Genomic DNA, 18,873 nt, shown 5'->3' on the forward strand with positions numbered 1-18,873 from the left:
AAGTTTAACTGAGCAACATAATGAAACTCTTCCCGCTGAATCATTACGACTGTTTTCAATCTGTTGCAAAAAAAAACTCTCAAAGAACATAAAAAACAGATCATAAAAATGTTGGCAAACACGTGGTTGTTGTGACCGTTTAAGATAATGAAAACTAAACAGACTTTTGTTCTGATCAGCTTCTTGTTACTTTTTGACTTTCTCTCTTCACAACAATCAGTGTGAGTCATGTTGCCAGGCAGGTTTGTTTTTACAATTTGGTGTGCGTGTCGCTTTATGTTTATGTTGCTGAATGATTCACCAGCCCTGCAGAAACTCACGTTGCCGCTGACAGCTTTGCCCCCTCCTCCCATCAAACCTGCGCAGGTGGAGCAGATACACGCCCAACTCCAGATTATTCAGTTATCAGGAAGGGCGGTGAAACAAAATCCCAGGAGCCTCACGACGCGTCGCTACTGTCGAGCTAGACATGATCGCGATTTTCTCGTCCTGCCGAGCTCGGTGCTTTAAGTATAAGAAGCTCTGATTTTTATGTGTCCCGTGAGGAGGGGAGCGTAGCCGTGGAGCAGGAGACGTGCGTCGGAGTGAAAGGGCTTGTGCTAGGCGCACTCCAAAAATATGGGTCTCACACTCCGGTGGGTGCCACACGTGGTCTCCCTGCTGTTATCGCTGTGTTTCTGGCTGTTCGTGTCGGCAGGCGCGCTGGAGATTTTTGACCAAGACACACCTGAGTTCACCTGCAGCAAGGTAAGTGGGAATCCTGGGAACTGAGAAATGTTTGTTTTGGAATCAAGCGGTTAAAGAGTGACTCTTCTCTATGGGGCGAGAGTATTTATGACTGCTCAGTTTTAAGCTTGTAGCGCTTGTATTATGTCTACTATAGCGTCATTATCAGGTCAGACACTAATAAAAACAACGCAAGTTATGGGCGGTTAATGATTTAAGTGATCTAACTATAAAAGTGTGTTACCAAATTTTGTTATTGCTATCTATTTAAAAAAAAATGTAGGTGCAAAGGTAACAAAATTTACTGTGCAAACGTCGTCTTCTTGGAAAATTAGGATAAGAGACACCCTGTCCTGAGTCAGATGTTCATTACTTATTTACTCATCTACCTGAGTCTGGCACCTTACTCCGACACTCCAATTCCGTGGAAGGTAGCTTGACTTCCCTGAAACTATTGTGTCAGAAATGGCAGTATTTATGCACATGATGCAGTATGTAACATTATTTACATAAATCTTAACTGTCTTTATTCCTTGACTTTAAGCGGCAGTGAACATCATTGACATCGACATGACATTTTCATAGGCGTTGCTGATTTGTCAAACAAAGAACAGAGATAAAAGCATTCAAAGCAAAAACACGGAGCATACATAGAAGAATACAACGAAACATAAGCCTTTAAATCCAACATTGAATAAACATAAATGTGCACGCAGGAATGAAAGCAAATAAGTCATTGCAGTAGCATCAGATAAGGGTTAATATAGTGATGGCAGGATGAGTATGGATCCTCTTTAATTCTATAGGTGTGGGCAAAAATAACAGAGTGGTGCAGGACACATATCAGGAGAGAAACCGTGATGGAGAGTGACAGATAGGTTCAAGCTGGTGGTGGGATTTCATCCGTTATGGGATCTGAACCCCTTGTTGTTTGCGATGGTGATGGACATGCTTATAAATGAGATCACACAGGAGTCTCCGTGGACTATGATGCTCACAGATGAGTGAGAGTAGGGAGCAAAAAGAAGGGGAAGCTGGATAGGAGAAGGTTTGCACTGGAGAGAAGAGGAATGAAAGTTAGTAGAAGCAAGAAAGAATACATGTGTGTGAATGAGAAGTAGACAGGTGTAGGTGGTTTTAATACCCGGGTTCAACCATCCAAAGCAACAGAGAAGTGAAGGAGAGTGCAGACAGGTTGGAGTGAGTGGAGATAAGTGTCAGGGTGATTTGTGGTAGTAGCGGATAGTACAGGATGGTAGCAAGAGTGAAAGGGAAGGTTATTAATTTGGTAGTGAGACCTCCTGTCGTCTGTGGCTCTGATGCCAGATGTCAGTGTAGCTCCCAGAGTGAGCAGGTGACCATGAGGCAGGAAGCAAAATACAGCAGCCTGCATTTAGCTTCAACCCGAGGCTATCATCCCCCCACTCTCTCTCTGCTTTTCTGTCTACTCATCACTGTAATAAAGGCAAAAAGCTCCAATATAATGTTTTAAAAAAAGACAAGAAATTGAGGTGGTGGTAGAGCTGAAGATTTCCACTGGTAGTGAACAGGATGGACAAAATTAGAAAATAATACATCAAAGGAGGAACTCAGGTACAGTACTTTGGAGAGGCAAAGTTGAGTTGGTTTGCACATGTGAAGAGCAGAGAGAGTTGATAAAGTGGGCAAAGGATGCTGAATATTCAGAAAAGAGGATGATGGCGCTGGGGATAGGGTCAGATGGAGGCAGAGGATTTGCTGCGGTGACCCCTAAAGGGAGCAGCCAAAACAAGGGGAAGCAAGATATTGTAGAAGAATTACTCTACTACTACTGCAAGAGAAAAGTAATAACAATAAAAAATAGACAGAACAAAGGAAATATAAATGCATAAAGTATTTGTTTTTTTTAAATAACCGAAATGTTATTATAAAAATATTTGGAATCAGGCTTTCAAATATCTGAAGCTGCTCACTACAGTTGTGTGATAAATTGAAAGTGTTTAACTTAGTTTTTAAAAAATATGCAGGATATGTCTCTATTTACCAGACATTTTACTTACAATTGTTGACATCAGTGGTACCTTTTAGATGTGATTCATTCAACTCTCGTTCACATTTTATTCTTTCTTCAGGGTTTGACTGACTGCCATGTGGATCAAGGTAGCAGCATGATCAGTACTTGCACATCCACTCTCACTGTTATCATCTCAATCCCAAATAAACCTTTTTGTCTAAAGCAGAAACGCTCTTGTTTTCACAGCTCCGTTTTCTGATGACTTCCCTGATCCATACAGTAAAGTTGACGTTACACAGTTGCAGCTCGAAAGTGTTCTCTGCTGTTCAAACAAACAGAACTGCAGTCTTTGCCTTCAAGTCACCATCACTCTACAAGGTAGCTTTGCCATAAATCATTTTGAGAGACTACTGGGACGCACATTTCATAATGATGTCAAGCATCATATTTGATGGCGACGCTCTTAATGTTAAAATGTTTTCCTGCATTCTTATCATAGCTGTCGAGCTTGTTAACCTGTCACATGTCATGAACTAATGTTGTATTTCATGTTGCTGACATGATGATGATCCAAGTTGACGAAATGGGTATCGTGACGGATGTTTCTGAGGAGTCGGGTGATGACGGCGAAAAAGAAGGTGTGTGTGTGTCAAACAGCAGACCAAAGTTTGAGTTTGTTAGCAGTTAGAATCACGTGCTTCGAGCACAAAAAATGTAACATATTTTTCCATGACATTTTTCTCTATATTACAGATTTTGTGAAAGTGCATTTTAGTGTCCCGGGAACGTTAGACTGTTGGAAGATACTCTATTTTAAACAAAGCAACACCACTGTTGACAAGTCGACATATAAGGTAACATTAGGAAAGAGTGAAGGTATTATTTATTGTCTGATTTGTTTTTATTCTGGATTAATTAAGTAATCTGTGGGGTTGGAGACTATATTTGTTTTGTTTCACTACATGAAAGAGACATTTAAAATGTCATAATCATTCAAACAACAAACTCTTAACTATTAAACATGGCAAAATAGTGTCAATTTTTCATGTTTCGAACGTCTGAGTTTAGGTTTTCCTTCTTCGGTTCCAGTCCAGATAGTAGCACAAGTAAGCATAGATTGGAATTGCGCCTCAAATAACAGGGAATAAGTAACACGTCACACTTTTTTTTTTTTTTAGGTTGTTGCAAAATTCTATAAGGAAGTTGCTTGTTAAATAAATAACTGGAAACAAGCATGAAGAGGATATTAATACAAAGATTAAACAGAAGGCTAGGGGTATTTATAGACATATGAGGTAATCAGTTAAACACGGAGGGTAACAAGACATGACAGCAACTAATTTAAACAGTGACAAATGAGGCACTGAAGGGTGCAGCAAACTTATGAAATACAAACAGTAACTAGAATTAAACCAACAAGTACTAAAAACAAAGTAAATTCAAACCTGTACAATAAACTAAAGTAAGAGTAATAAAATCATAATGCAAGCAAACATAGCAGACAGAAACCAGAACTCGCACCCAAATTAAAAAACACAAACCCCCAGACACGGCACAACCCCACACCTCCTGGAGCCCATGTTGCTCTTTTGGAGCTCAGACTATCAACCATTAATTAGAGATATTTTGTTGCTTAACAAGTGCACTATTTTTTGGGGGGGGGGGATCACACCTCATTTTTACTTTGCGCTTCACTTGAGTTGAATATTCAATTAAGGATGTTGTTTTAAACTGTTCTATTTTTATGTTTCTGCCTAAGTAACAGATATGAATGCTTTCTCCATTATGGATAGACTCTCTGCATTCTCATAAACTCAATCTAAGAGCTTTACTATATACAATTAAATGTTTTAAAGTTTACTACATATTTCCTGCACTTCCAGCTGCTGTTGAGAGAAAAAGTGCAGTTCGGCAGTCATGTTATGGTCAGTGTAGACTCAAAGAGTCAAAATATGACACTTCCCTCTTTAAAAAATGGTGAGTTTAAGTTAATGGGAGCAAAAATATGATGAATTGTAGAGCAGTGTTACCCAACATTTACTACACCCTCTGTTTTTCAGTTTGTGATGAGGAGCCTAACGGAACTATAAAGGAATGTGGTAAGACACTTTCAAAACCCAGGAGTAAAATGCAGGCCTGGTAAAAACGATTTTACACCATTGAGTGAGTTGATCCAGCCAAGTTCTAATTTATGACTATTGAAACTAAGGTCCCAGACTCTGTGTGAAAGATCAGGGGAGGAATGTCAAACTGCAACTTGTAAAAGCTGATGTCAGACAAGGAGATGCAATCACATGGCAGATGGTTTGGGATAAAATTCCTGCAGAACAGCGTGAATGGGTGGGTCAATATTTTGTTCTGGTAATGCAAAATCAGCATCATGCATGTTTATTTGTTTGTTTAACTTTGTTTTCATCTTTGGCAGCCCAAAGAGAAGGATGAGGTGGTCATACCATCAGACTTTGTTGCACCATGCCTGTGCTTCCAGGTAAGCTAAAATATTAAGTGACAGCTAAGCTATTGGAAAATACATAAATATATATAATATAATAAATATAAAATTATTTACAGGCATGGTGGAAGGGATCATCAAGAACACAAATCTGCCCTTTCAAAAACAATGAAGGTAAATGGTGTTGCCTGACATCAACTTCAGAAGACATTTGCATGGGACATTAATTTTCAGACATGGAGAATTGCATGTTGTTTTTGTTGGGTTTTTTTTTTTTTTTTTAGGTGCACTCGAAAATATGCAGCACAGTGTGTCTGCAACTTTGGTGGAGTCTCAGCTGAGGGATGGTGGCATAGGGCTGATCTGGAATGTAAGTGCGCCGTGTATACTGGAAGCAGAGGTGTGGCTGTGCAAGAAAGGCCAGGTGGGAGGCCAGTGTGAAGAGGTGATGGGTTCCAGACAGAGACTACAAGCTAATTGGGATGAACGAAGCAACAGATACTTGGTAAAAACAGCAAAAAGCCTGAGTGTGATGTAATGTAGTTTTCATGAGCCACTATGTTATAATTTTGGAAATGACTGCTATGAGTCAATATGTTCTTTTCACTGTGTCTCCAGAAAAACAATGCATTGTTAGCACCAAAAATAAACTTTAAACCTTATAGTCAGAAAAACGCAGAAACAATGAAGCAAATAGGATTTTTTTTTTCCCTTCTTCCAAATGTAAGAAACCAGACATAAAGCAGACAGCAAACAGTCAGTTAAGATTATTTTAATAACTGGAGTCTTATTTCTGACCATCTTCCTCATTTTGGGCTTAACTTCATACAGAGCTGCCTTGTTTGCCTTGAAATATCTCTGTCATGAGTCACTCAGTTCAAACCATCCTCTGCCCTTTTACATAACTCAGACAAACAGATATCTACAGAAGAATGGCGAAACAGTTCCAAGCTTGATTCACCTCAAGAAAAAACAAAGAAAAGAAAGAATGTGTCCAACATTTAAATAGATATTCAGTTGTACTAGAATTTGAAGTCTCAACATGAAGTTTTAAGGCTTAATTCAGTTTTTTGGGGGGGGGGGTTAATTCAACTCTAAAAATACAGTTTTAAATTAGAATGTTTAAAATGACTGGATTAGCCAATAAATTACCAGAAGGTTGATTTAAACACACCAGAAATTTAGACATGCTTAAAAAGCAGAACCATGGGGAACGTGAAGCCATGACGCTTTCTTTTATCATGATCACATAAAAGAGATCACATTCATGAGCGGTGATCTTACAATATCAGAATTAGATGAAAAACAATTTGTAACAGAGGTTTTATAAATGTCTTGAGAATGCAGACTTTCTATTTTTGTTTTGTTTCTTTTAATCCTTGAAATATTTAATGTCTGCGCATCATCCAGTGCCCCAATGTGTGGGAACAAAGCTTTTACAAAAGTTTTTTCAACTGGCTGCAAACGAACAACAGAAAAGAAAAATGCAAGTCAGGTGATGCGTGAAGAGCCTCTGTCAGTTGCATTTGTTGATTTGAATGACATGCTGCATTTTGTTCTGTTATGATGGTTCACTGAAGTCAAAAGGATCGGTGATGAATCTTCTCTTTTTTTCTTTATCGCTCTTTATTGGCTGTGATTGACTATGACTTTTCTTTGAACCCTTCAGCAAACCGGAGAGTTCAATGTGCCATCTCACCCTCTGCTATGTGTTCAGGTGATCAAACATAAAATTATTCATGAAACTGTGAATGCATTTATCACTATACAGACTGTGCTAACATAAACGTCTGCCTTTATTTTTTTAGATGAAGATTAACGGGACAAAATCACTCTTAGAGCCCCAGTGTCCGTTTGCCAGTAAGTCTGCATTGCTATCTATTAGATTAATGGAATAATTTATTTTTTTCAAGCAACATCTAAAAAATCCCACTTTCTTTCATTACTATGTAACAAGTAAGCAACTACATAGTGACCTTTTAAAAAATGTATAATATTCCATTTCTTTATTAAAGTTTCATATTTTCACATTTTTACAGCATCTCGATTGCGATGGAGTGTGGTGCTCATCATTGGATTACTACTCGTGTGTTTAGCAATACTGGGAGCGTATTTAATACAAGGGATTCTACAAGGTCAGTTTCCTGTTCGAGTGTCAATGAAAAACAGAATAATTGAATAAGTGTTCTTAGAAAATATCTTGAAGGCATCTTTGTTTTCCATACAGGCTATGTTTGGAAGTGGCTGAAAGACGAAGACGTTAAAGGTAGGAGAAAGTCTGACGTTAATTTCACACTGGGCCACCAGTATTTCCACATTCCTTGTTTTCATGTTTTTGTTTCCAAGCTTACTTGACTTTTATGCCATAATCTTGATTTGAGTGATAATTCTCTGTAGATTTCTTTGATCAAATACTGATTGTAGCCATTGACATCTGCTATTTCAGGGGCTGTGGGCGGTGTTCATGTTGTGTTGCTGTACCCACCTGATGATAACCCTTGCCTGCCAGAGCTGTTGTGTCATTTGGGCTCATCTCTCCAATCACTGGGCTTTAGTGTGTCTCTAGACCTGTGGAGCCATGCTGAGCTCAGCATGCTGGGACCTGTGCCGTGGCTCCACTCACAACTTGATCAGCTACAAAGGCAAGGGGGCAAAGTGGTGCTAGTCTTAACCCAGGCCTCCTGGACAAAGGCTGAAGAATGGGGAGCTCAGCGCTCAGAGAGGAAAAGACATATGGAAGAAGAGGCAGGAAGAGATTACCCTGGGTCTTCTCGCTGTGCAGATGTTTTCAGTGCTTCACTGAGCTGTGTTCTAGCAGACTACTTACAGGGCCGCGCTGGCGAACGGTTTATGCTGGTGCAATTTGAATCCCTCCCACCTGAGCCCCCAGGTAGCTTCCGACCGCTGCCAGAACTTTTCCGAGGCCTGCATGTCTACAGCCTTCCATCCCAGAGCCTGGGTTTCCTGACTGAACTGGCTGGAGCTCGTCAAGTAGCTACTGCATCAGCCAGACGGAAAAGAACCGGGGGGCTCAGGATGGCATCACGGGCTCTAGCCCAGAGACTGTCAGCATTCACAGCAGGGTCAAATGTATTACGCCTTGTAGGAGTGCATCAGAGTTGTGTTGCCGTAGGAGGGGAAGACTCTGGGGAAACTGTGCCATTGCAGCCCAGTCTTATCACACCCCCATCCAGCCCTGACACGGACCTGCAGGGCAGTGAAATGGAGTGGGCCTGACAATGCGACAGGACAGCTATGGTTCAGTTTTGGGATGAGCAAACAGTAATGACACAATCTGAACTGTTGCTCATCATTACAATAAAATATCACCACTTCCAAAGAAAAAGGTGACAGCAGATCCAAAGGTCTGTGATGACTATTTTTGAAAAGTAGCATGGCTCAGGAGGGCTACAAAATGAGAGTAAAGTGTGGAGAAAAACTCGCTGTGTGCACACACTTCTGTTTCTATGACACAACTACACACTTGTACTACTACTGCAAGTAAAAGTTTGTGAAGTTCATGAAAAAAATCTGCAGTACCTGTCCCATTTTTGGAGATTGACATGCATGTATTTTGGCAATTTTGCAGACTGTTAAGAACAACTGGAATTTCTGCATTGATTATTCATAAAATGTGTTCATCATCATCAACTTATACATGCTATTACATGTCTTTATTGAGCACGGTGAGTAATAACTGGCAGAGCAGACGGGGGAAAAAGTGAGTGAACTCTGTTTCTCTACCTTTGTTTTAACATTTCCGATAGCTGCTAATGAGGATTTACCCCCCCCCCCCCCCCCCCCATACCAGTTCTGTATAACTGCTATCAATGCGCTGAAAGTAATGAAGAAAAAAGAAACCATAATGTTGTGTTTCTGACTTTATATATGTAAATATATTTAACCAGTTTGTCTTGGCATGTTCATTTTGTTTTATACTGTTTTCGTTTTTTCTTGTTGTCTTAAATAAAAAGCTAATGTTGGTATGTCTTTGTGGCATCAAAAGAATAAGCTTCCTTGCATTTGCAGAATAAGCTCGTTGGCATTTGTTTAACATGCATATCTGTGAAAGCTTTAAGAATAAAAAAAAACAACACATTACAACAACAGTTTTTATTAAATGTTTGTTTTTTTTAACATGTTATTATCATCATCAGTTAGGGGGCCTAAATGCATCTAAGCTTTAATTATGTAGCTAAGAGTCAAGCCCGGCATGGTGATAGAGTGGTCACAGCAGGTTTCCTGGTTCAAATCCTAGCTGAGGCCTTTCACACCACCTCCACAGTGTCTGGAGTGGGCTTTCTTCCACAGTCCAGAGGCATACATTGTAGGTTAATTGCATGAGAGGTAGATAAAGTGTTTCAAGTGTCAGTAAGACCACTCAAGGAGTAGATAAATATGAATGCATTATGTGCCTAACTGGGTATTAATGTCTCTGTAAAGCACTTTGAATCACCTTGTTGTTGAATTGTGCTATACAAATAAACATGCCTTGCCTTGCCTTGTGCCTGTGCACTTTGCATCTGCAAGCACAAATAGTCACACTGTAAGAAAATAATTTAACAATAGCAAAATATATCTTTTTAAAAGATATGATTAAACTAACAGAGATTGAAACCAAGCTCAAAAGAAACAAGGCAGAGCCGATCTGCATTTATTTAATATTTATTGATAATTATAAATGCTGGTTATGAGGATCTTTATGACACCCTCTCCACCTTTAAGATTAGGCTCAAAACTTTCCATTTTGATAAAGCATATAGTTAAGGCTGGATCAAGTGACACCGAATCTTACCTGCAATAGGCCTAGGCTCCGGGTCATGATGTGCTGAGTGTTTCTTTTTCACTTACCTCTTTTACTCACTCATGTGTTTATACACCACTCTGCATGAATGCATTATCTCTGGCTCTCTTCCATGGTTTGTCTTTTATCCTGTCCTGCTCCCGTTCACCCACAACTACTTCTGGCTGCCCTCCCCTGAGCCTGGCTCTGCTTGAGATTATCATCACCATCATTTATTTATTTATATAGCACTTTAAAAACACCTTAAAAACACACCTGGTAGACCAAAGTGCTGTACAATACTAATATGCACATAGTTAGTTACTTCATGTTAAGAGGGTTGTTAAATTTTGGGGTGTTTTCTCTGTATTATAAAGCCCAATAAGAAGCGCCTCAGTGTGACTGCTGTTGTGATTTGGCGCAATATAAATTGAACTGAACCGATTACTATTTAAACACTATAATTCGATCTGTACTTGAAAATGAGTTTTAGAAATTTATTATGAGGGAATTCATGGTCGGGTCAAAATGGACCTGAACCATAGCATGACGGCACAGAATATGATCAGAATGAAACATTTAAAGAGTTAGTCTTAAATGTTTACATACTGTTTCATACTTGGACGATGCAGCACTGACTTATGTAAAGCTGGATGCTGAATGATTGGTTGATTGTTTAAATCCCAGAAGGTTTGGGTGGTTCCTCCTTATGGAAAACAGAGAAGCGACTGGAAGCTGTTTACTCATTCATTCATCTCACTGCAGCCCAGCACTACGGTACTAAAGCTCCTCTGTTGCGTTGTGAGCACTAACAGCATTAGCTAGCAAAGCAAACAACTGCTAAAATGACACGACTGAAGCGTTCAACGTGAAGTGGATGTCCAAAATGTGAAGCTCTGCCTGCATTTTTATGAACCTGAATCACCGGGGAATCCGACAATCATCATCATCATCATCAGTGGCACAGCGACAGCAGCAACGGAGGTGGTGGCTTCTCAGCAAGGTAAGACCTGGATCATCAATAAAGCCTGAAGCTAATTTCAAATTGGCTGCATTAATGCGGCTTAGTTAGTCCATATTTAATGCTAAATAGCCTAAGGAGGATATGGTAACCGATATCAACAATCTTTAAAGACACACCGGACAGATAAGCAGACTGTGATAGACACAGCGTTAGCTTAAGTTAGCAGCTAACTACTGACCTTAGCCAGCTGCTAGTCGGCTAATTGGTGGTGCTGATGCTGAGCTAACCAGGCTAACGATGAAGCTAAGGCAGGCTAAAGCTGCTTTTTTTAAAGACTAGCTTTTAACAAGTCTAACAAAAATTCATACTGTTCACAGATCTAATTTGGACTGCATTTAATGAAACCAGATTTTTATATCAAAAACCTAGGAAGTGAAGGCTGAGATACATTCGGAAAAAAAAATAAAGATGGGTACTTTGGACAGTTTAAAGTCAATTAAAAAAAATGGAGAGGATTAATCCCACCACGCACACACTTATTACACTCGGTAAAATCTCAAATGTACAGTTAATATTTATGCATATTAGAAAATGAGTCATAAATGATAACATAAATGAATTATAAAATAAAGGACAGGAGTATTTCCAGCTTCTTTAACATCTTGTGGAAAGGCTACTCCAGCTTCTTGAATCATACCTGATGAAAGCAGCATCAACTTGTTTTATTTCTGCTTTGTGGCGCAATAATGAGAAGCAAACAACCTGAGAGGCTTTCCTGTTTCATAAACCAATATAATTTCTGAGACATTTTCCAGTGCATAACCTGTTACTGTCATGTTAACAAATAAAAATGTAAATCAAAATTAAGCTTCCAGGCACCCTTGGCTTTAGTATAAGCATGCTAGTTCTTTCCTTCTGGTTTTAGTCAGCACTTATGCAGCTATTTGTAGATCAGAAAAAGAGTCTTACAATATTTTATTTTAGCTACACTAGTGTGGTGAAGGTGCTTGGAGGTTTGCACAATATGACTGCAATGTAGCCGTGCTAGTGCTATTTAAGTAATATCATAATAATATGGTATTGAATCACTCACTACAATCTTCAAAAGTCAACCATCACAAACGTACTGTGTGGGGAGCATGGGGAAAACATGTAAAGCAGTCAGGTAGCGATGAGGTGCATAGCTGGAGTGGAAGATGGGTTCAAGGTGGGAGTGTGATTATATCAGAGATCAGCTGTAAAAAACCTTCTTGTTTGTAGTGCTGATAAACAGATTGACAGCTTAGGTCAGACAGGAGTCTTCGTGGACTAATTTTGCATACGGCAGTGTGATTTGTAGCAGTAGTTGCAAGCAGGTGGAAGAGAATTGGAAGAGGTGAAGGTATGATCTGGAGAGAAGAGGAATGAAAGACAAATACCTGTCAACTCGTCAATACTGCTCAACCATCCAAAGTAAGTACACAGTATGCAAGAGTGACGAAGAGGACAGTGCAGGCAGGGTGGAGTCAGGGGTAACTTGTGAAATAAGGATAACCATAAAAGTGAAAGAGAAGGTTTACAAGATGGTAATGAGACTTCCTGTGACATAAGGTTTGCAGATGGTAGCCCTAATAAAAAATAATAAAACAGAAGCCAGAGCTGGAGGTTGAAGATGTTAAGATATTCATCAAGAGTGACCAGAATGCACAAGATTTGAAATTAAATCAGAGGGTCAGCTCAGGTTGAGCTGTTTGAAGACAAAGTTAGAGAGGCAAACTGTGATGATTTGGTCATATGCAGGTGGATAGTGGATATATTAGGCAAAGGATGGTGAATATGGAGTTGCCAGGCAGAATGAAAAGAGGAAGAGCTCAGAGGAGGTTCATGGATATAGTGAAGAAAGAAGAAGAAGACATGCTGATTCATAAAGGAAGCAAGAAGAAGAATTTTAGTGCGTTTAGCACAGCTATGGGTTCGTATTACAGTTTCTTTTGTATTGTCCACCACATAGTTGTGATCAGATCTCTAGAAACACAGTTTTTTCTGAAAGTGTAGGTGCATTTGATGACACTTGCTATGATGTTTAAACAAAACTTGTAAAAAAAAAAAAAAAAAAAGATTGTTGTTTTTTTTAAACATTAATTGTTTGTGCATTTGTTTGTATGCATGCTGTCTATAGGATCATGTGGTGGGCCTGGCCGTTCCTGCCTGCTCTGGTGCTTCTCTCAGAGCTCTCTGTGGTGAGAGTCCAGACAGCACCGTGCCAAACCTGCAAAAAACTCACTGAGAGTTTCATTAAGGTAGTCCTTGTATCCAAAGAAACTGTCAATGCTTGCTTGTCTTCTTTGAGCAAACCTTAAAAAGAATGTTTTTAGGACCCTAACTTTTACTCTTTCTAGGGCTTGGAGAGAACAGCCAATAAGAACTTTGGGGGAGGAAACACTGCCTGGGAGGAGGAGAAGCTGGCTAAATATGCAACCAGGTAAGACTAAATTTTTGTTGGAGTACTTAGCAAATACCTGCTCATATATTCACAATGTCTAATACGACTAGTTCCGTCTTTTTGCTAAATTAAATTCACATAATAACTTATATTACTAGACATCCTGTCCTCTGCATATTTGTATGATAGTTTGTGAAATATATATATTTGCCAAAAGTTTTCTACCGGAAAAGGTGGGGTTAAATCATATTTAAGGGGTAGGGTGTTCTTACTTCATGACTATGTTGCTGTCTCTGTCCAAACTTGTGTTCCAGTGAAACTCGCCTACTAGAGATAGTAGAATCTGCTTGTGAGAAAACAGATTTTGAATGTAATCGACTGCTGGAGCAGATAGAGGACCAAGTGGAGACATGGTGGTTCCACAGGTAAAAAAAGCTGCTTTCATGCATGAACCTGTGTTAAATTGAGATGAATTAGATCAGCAGGAAAAGGTCTTCTGACGCACATTTTGAAATGTAATTTAAAAGAATAAGTTGTCTGTAGAGTGTGTAGGTGGCACCGTCAGTTTCTCCTGTGTAATTAGGTTATGCTGAGTTTTTTTTATTTTTTATCATGCCCCTGTCTTAACTTCCTAACTGATGTGATCTGTACATCCTACAGACAGCAGGAAGCACCAGACCTGTTTGAGTGGCTGTGTATAGAGGAGCTGAGACTCTGCTGTCCACCTGGACACTTTGGACCTGACTGCAAAGGTGTGGCTTTAAACACAAGCTGCCTTATGTCAACACTGACAACCTAGTCGGTCCAAAAAATATTAAAAACGCATGGAACTCAGTGATGATAATCAGAATCATGTTAATTGTAGGTTTAAAGTGTAGCACTGATATCCTGCTTATCCCATACAGAGTGTCCATCTGGACCCGGTGGCACATGTGGAGGTCTGGGCCGCTGTGAAGGGGAGGGTACTCGCCTGGGAGATGGAGAGTGTGTCTGTGATCCCGGGTACTCAGGCCATCTTTGCCAAAGCTGTGCTGATGGTTACTACAGAGAGAAAAGCTCCAATAACAGCATAGCAGCCTGTGCAGGTGCCACAGATTCAGATAATGGTTTCCACACTGTTAAATCCTGCCTGGGGTCATCTAAACTTGACCCTCACCCTGTGACTGTGTCTTTCATCCTTTGTAGCCTGCTACCACTCATGCAAGAAATGCTCAGGGCCGCAGGACTACAAATGTCTGGACTGCAAACCCGGCTGGATCCTTCATGACAACAAATGTGTTGGTGAGTTTGTGACTTTAGAGGTCACTCAATAGCAATTCAGTGATTCGGTGCCAGCTTTCTGTTGTTTGACATGGCTTGTATGTCTCCTAGACATCGATGAATGCGGTACAGAGCTGGCTCGTTGCCCTTCTAACACCTACTGTCACAACACAGATGGATCATATGAATGCAGAGGTATGCTCTTTTCTCTAGTTACTATTTTCATTTTCCTGGAACTTATTAAATCGTGCATATTTTGTGGTGCTGCTGTAATAAGAGGCAGGTTTTTAGTTACATCTGGAGCATATGTGATAATACAGTTTCAGTAAGTCTCATCACAAAATGTTAGTGGTGTTATTGTATGCTACTTCTCACAGTTCAAGGAATGTTTAAATCAAACTGCATAAAGACATGCACTCATTGGCCACTTGATAGTTATACTTTGCTCTTAATGAGTTGGACCCCCTTTTGCCTTCAAAACTGCCTTAATTTTTCATGTCAAAAAGTCAACAAGTTCCATTGAAACGTTCATCAGATATTTTGGTCCATATTCTCACGCTAGCATCATGCAGTTGCTGTAGATTTGTCAGATTAAAATGACTGATGGGAATCTCACATTCCACCACATTCCATAGTTGTTCTTTTGGGTTGATGCCTGTGGAGGCTATTTGAGTACCGCTAACTCACTGACGTGTTTGTAACATCGTGCTTTATCCTATTGAAACGATGCTCGATGCACAGGCCCAAAGTAATCCATGAAAATATTCCCCTTGCCATTACACCACCAGCGGCCTGAACCAGTGGTACAAGGCAGCATAGATCCATGTTTTCATGCTGTTTATGCCAAATCTAGTCCTTGCATTCAAATGTCACAGCAAAAGTTGAGTCTCATCAGACCAGGCAGCCTTTTCCTAATCTTATGTTGACCAACTTTGGAGAGGCTGTGTAAATTGCAGTCTGGATTTTCATTCTCAGCTGACAGCAGTGGCACCAGGTGTGGTCTTTTGCTGCTGTAGCCCATCTAGTTCAAGGTCTGATGTGTTGTGAGTTCAGAGATGGTTGGAATTAGTGGGTATTTGAGTGACTTGTTAGCTTCCTTTCAGCTCAAAGTATTCCAGCCATTGTCTTCTGACTTTTGGCATCAGCAAGACATTTTCATCCAGAGAACTGTCACTCATATTTTCTCTTCTCTTGGACCATTCTTTGTAAACATGGTTGTGTAGGAAGATGCTAGTAGATCAGTAAAGTACTCATAGCCAGGCTGGCGTCAATATCCATGCCACATTCAAAGTCACTCAAATCACCTTTCATATCCATTCTGATGCTTTGGTTAAACTTGTTTGCATGCTTGAAATGAGTCGCTGCCATGTAATTGGTAGAGATTTGTGTTAATAAGCAGTTAAATGGGTGTACCTGACATCGTGGCTGGTGACTGCACCTTGCAAACGCATCTTAATTTGAATATGAAATGCAAAACAGTTTAGTCCAGTTACTGGTTAGTTGTTGTTTCTCTTTAGGTGGTGTAGGACAGAGTTTTTCTTCCACAAAGGAATTTGTGGGATTCCCAAAGAGGTTACAATTGTAATATTGTAATTGTAATTTATTTGATCTAACCTCACTTGTTGACTACAAGTTATTTTAAGTAGTAAGAAAAAACTGAAAAAAGGGCGAAGATATTTATCAAGTATGGTAACAAAGCCTCATTACTTTTACAGTAAAATGACTTAATAAATGTGCAGTGGAATTCCAGGTGAAAAAATCTTTATTATAGCAATATGTAATGCTGACCACTGCATTTCTGGCGTTTTGTAGGATGTGACCAGGCATGTGTGGGCTGCATGGGTAGTGGTCCTGCCCGCTGTAAAAAATGTGCGCGTGGCTACAGATTGAAGGGAGCGAAGTGTCTTGGTATGTATACACAAACTGGCTACTGAATCTCAACATCAGTTTCCTTTTCTCTTTTCCTGATGTGTTTAAACTTGTTTTCTTTGTGTCCTCTTACAGATATAGATGAATGTAGTGAACGTGCCATAGCATGCCCGGGACTCAATGAGGCCTGTATAAATGAGGAGGGCTCCTTCCACTGTGACTGTGCTAATGGCTTTATCAGAAGAGACAGCATCTGTGTTGAAAATAAACCACCTGGTAAGAAAAAGCCATAAGGAATATGCAAACACACACATGCAGCGTACAGCTTTTCAGACCTCTTGGTTTCTTTTCCTTTTACCTCTTCAGCTGGCCCAGAGAAGGGACTCTTTGACGATATGACAGATGATGAGGTCCTTGTACTGCAACAGATGTTCTTTGGAGTGGTAATCTGTGCCCTAGCCACCCTTGCTGCCAAGGGTGACATGGTCTTCACAGCTATTTTCATTGGAGGTGTGGCTGCTATGGCTGGATACTGGCTGACTGAGAAGGGAGACTACATGCTGGATGGATTTCTGAAGGGACGCTAGACTGCATTGGACCGTAGCTTGAATAAAAAGACGGGTCAATTTGGGTAAATAGGAATCAGTTTGAGGCAAGAAACTAGCTCTGCAATGCTAGATTATCAGGGATTTACTTGTGACTGGGGAATTAATTTAAAGGGCGTGGGTTAATTTATGTGTATGAGTTGCATAACACGGGAAGAAGGGAGAACTTAAAGAACATGAAGCCATGAAGCTTTAAGAGGAGTAACGAAGCATCACTGCACTGATGGAAAGGAACTGAACTTACTTCCCTACCTCAGCTGTGTTGGGAACAAGGGTGACATAAAGACCACTACTGATTGTGAAAATCTTATGCATTTGGATATGATGTCTGGTCTTTGTCTCTCTTGAAAAGATTTTTCTTTTTCATCTACTCTATTCATGAAGTCCATCTGCGTTTTCACCATTTCAGCTCCCCCTCCCTCCCATAGTTTGAATGGCACATGAGTTGTGAGTGTGTCAGGTTACTAATGCACTTACCGCTGTGGGACATTGGGTAGGATGGAGATATCGCAATTTCCCAAATTCCCCCAGTGAAGCACTCATAAAACTCTGGGATATTTACATTAAGAACAGCCATTTATTTATGTTCACAGAATAACTTTTTACCTCTTTGTCCCAGAATAATTCTTTGTAATAATAATAATGCATGATAAATAGGATTGGAAATGAAAGATACAGCACCCTATGTATTTATTTGTCCTACTTGGCATGGAAGATAACTTTTTAATAGCTGCTGGGTCACCAACATTACTTATTTAAGTACCAGGATCCTGTTACAGGAAGCAGGTTAAGCCAACAGTGCTGAGTTTGTTAACCCCGAGAAACGTTTTTTCAGTTCTAGAAATAGAGTTAACTACTTTTCATTTCCTCATTCAAAAGGCCACTGTTAAAGGTCAGAGCCAAGCAAATTATCCTGCAGACGTCAGAATAAAATCTGTAGCTGTCAACCTGTCTGAACTCCACTGAATGTTCCTAAAACAATGGGTGTTTATTGTTTAAATCATTTTAATCTGTATAAAGCTTTAGACACATGATGCTGGTTAATGATCACATTTGTCATGTTGTAATCAAGTGAAAATGAGGCTGCAAGGACTTTAAAGGGCACTAAAATGCAATTAAACATATTTTAAAGCGACTTGCTCCACCTATTGTTGTTCGGTCATGAAATTTTGTCATCGTTTTGAAAGACAGTTTCTAAAGTTTGGTGTCTGAACCTGAACATATTTTCCACTGAAAATGGCCCAAACCAGTCTCGCTGCGTGTACCCACATAGCAGTAGTGACCAGAAGTGGATCCATCAGCAATGCTGAATAGTCTAACATTTTCTGATTTAGTGTAAGAGACAGTAAATTGTGCCTTTTTACAGAGTCATCATTAAGCATAAACAAGCTAAATATAGTTGCAAGTAAGTAAATACAACAAGGAACAAATTAGGCTTATTTGTTTCAGTTTTATTTCACTGTTATTTTAGCTGTCTGGGAAGAGTTTCTCAGTTTCAGTTTGGACATATCCATAGATTGGGATACCATTTTTTTTTTTTTTTTTTAATGTAATATCTGACAGTTATGACACACACATACTGTCTCACTTTGCACCGTATTTTTACTCTGTGCAAAACTGAAAAATAAATCTAGCAAAGAAACGACAAATTATACTGCTGCTTGATTTTCTTTGTGGTACCTTCTATCATTTGATCATGTACCCAGTGATGGCGTGCCCTTCACTGGGTACATGCCAGCGCATGCCCTGCAGAACCAGTTAGGCACTTTCTCAAAAGGTAACACTTGAAAACAACGGAT

At 39.8% G+C, this 18,873-nt stretch overlaps 2 protein-coding genes across 2 annotated transcripts; both read left to right on the forward strand.

Moving 5' to 3' along the window:
* Positions 1 to 327: 327 nt before the first annotated feature.
* On the forward strand, positions 328 to 9,278 carry wu:fl23c11. The gene is made up of 16 exons (XM_005938937.3): positions 328 to 747; positions 2,838 to 2,865; positions 2,966 to 3,097; positions 3,295 to 3,357; positions 3,473 to 3,573; positions 4,603 to 4,696; positions 4,780 to 4,818; positions 4,929 to 5,059; positions 5,145 to 5,207; positions 5,291 to 5,345; positions 5,456 to 5,676; positions 6,841 to 6,888; positions 6,980 to 7,031; positions 7,211 to 7,306; positions 7,399 to 7,437; positions 7,618 to 9,278. Exons 1-16 carry the CDS (start codon positions 619 to 621, stop codon positions 8,406 to 8,408), a joined length of 2,082 nt encoding a protein of 693 aa, XP_005938999.1. The 5' UTR covers positions 328 to 618; the 3' UTR covers positions 8,409 to 9,278.
* A 1,193-nt stretch (positions 9,279 to 10,471) lies between these two features.
* Positions 10,472 to 18,623, forward strand: LOC102295097 (protein disulfide isomerase Creld1). Its single transcript, XM_005938935.3, has 11 exons — positions 10,472 to 10,957; positions 13,077 to 13,197; positions 13,297 to 13,379; positions 13,655 to 13,765; positions 14,001 to 14,092; positions 14,246 to 14,425; positions 14,526 to 14,621; positions 14,712 to 14,795; positions 16,413 to 16,508; positions 16,605 to 16,745; positions 16,836 to 18,623. The coding sequence occupies exons 2-11, from the start codon at positions 13,081 to 13,083 to the stop codon at positions 17,054 to 17,056; spliced, it is 1,221 nt and encodes a 406-aa protein (XP_005938997.1). The 5' UTR covers positions 10,472 to 10,957; positions 13,077 to 13,080; the 3' UTR covers positions 17,057 to 18,623.
* The last annotated feature ends 250 nt before the right edge of the window (positions 18,624 to 18,873 follow it).

The sequence above is a fragment of the Haplochromis burtoni genome, unplaced genomic scaffold, assembly GCF_018398535.1.
Source record: "Haplochromis burtoni strain Fernald_Lab_line unplaced genomic scaffold, NCSU_Asbu1 Contig_252, whole genome shotgun sequence".
NCBI lineage: Eukaryota > Metazoa > Chordata > Actinopteri > Cichliformes > Cichlidae > Haplochromis > Haplochromis burtoni.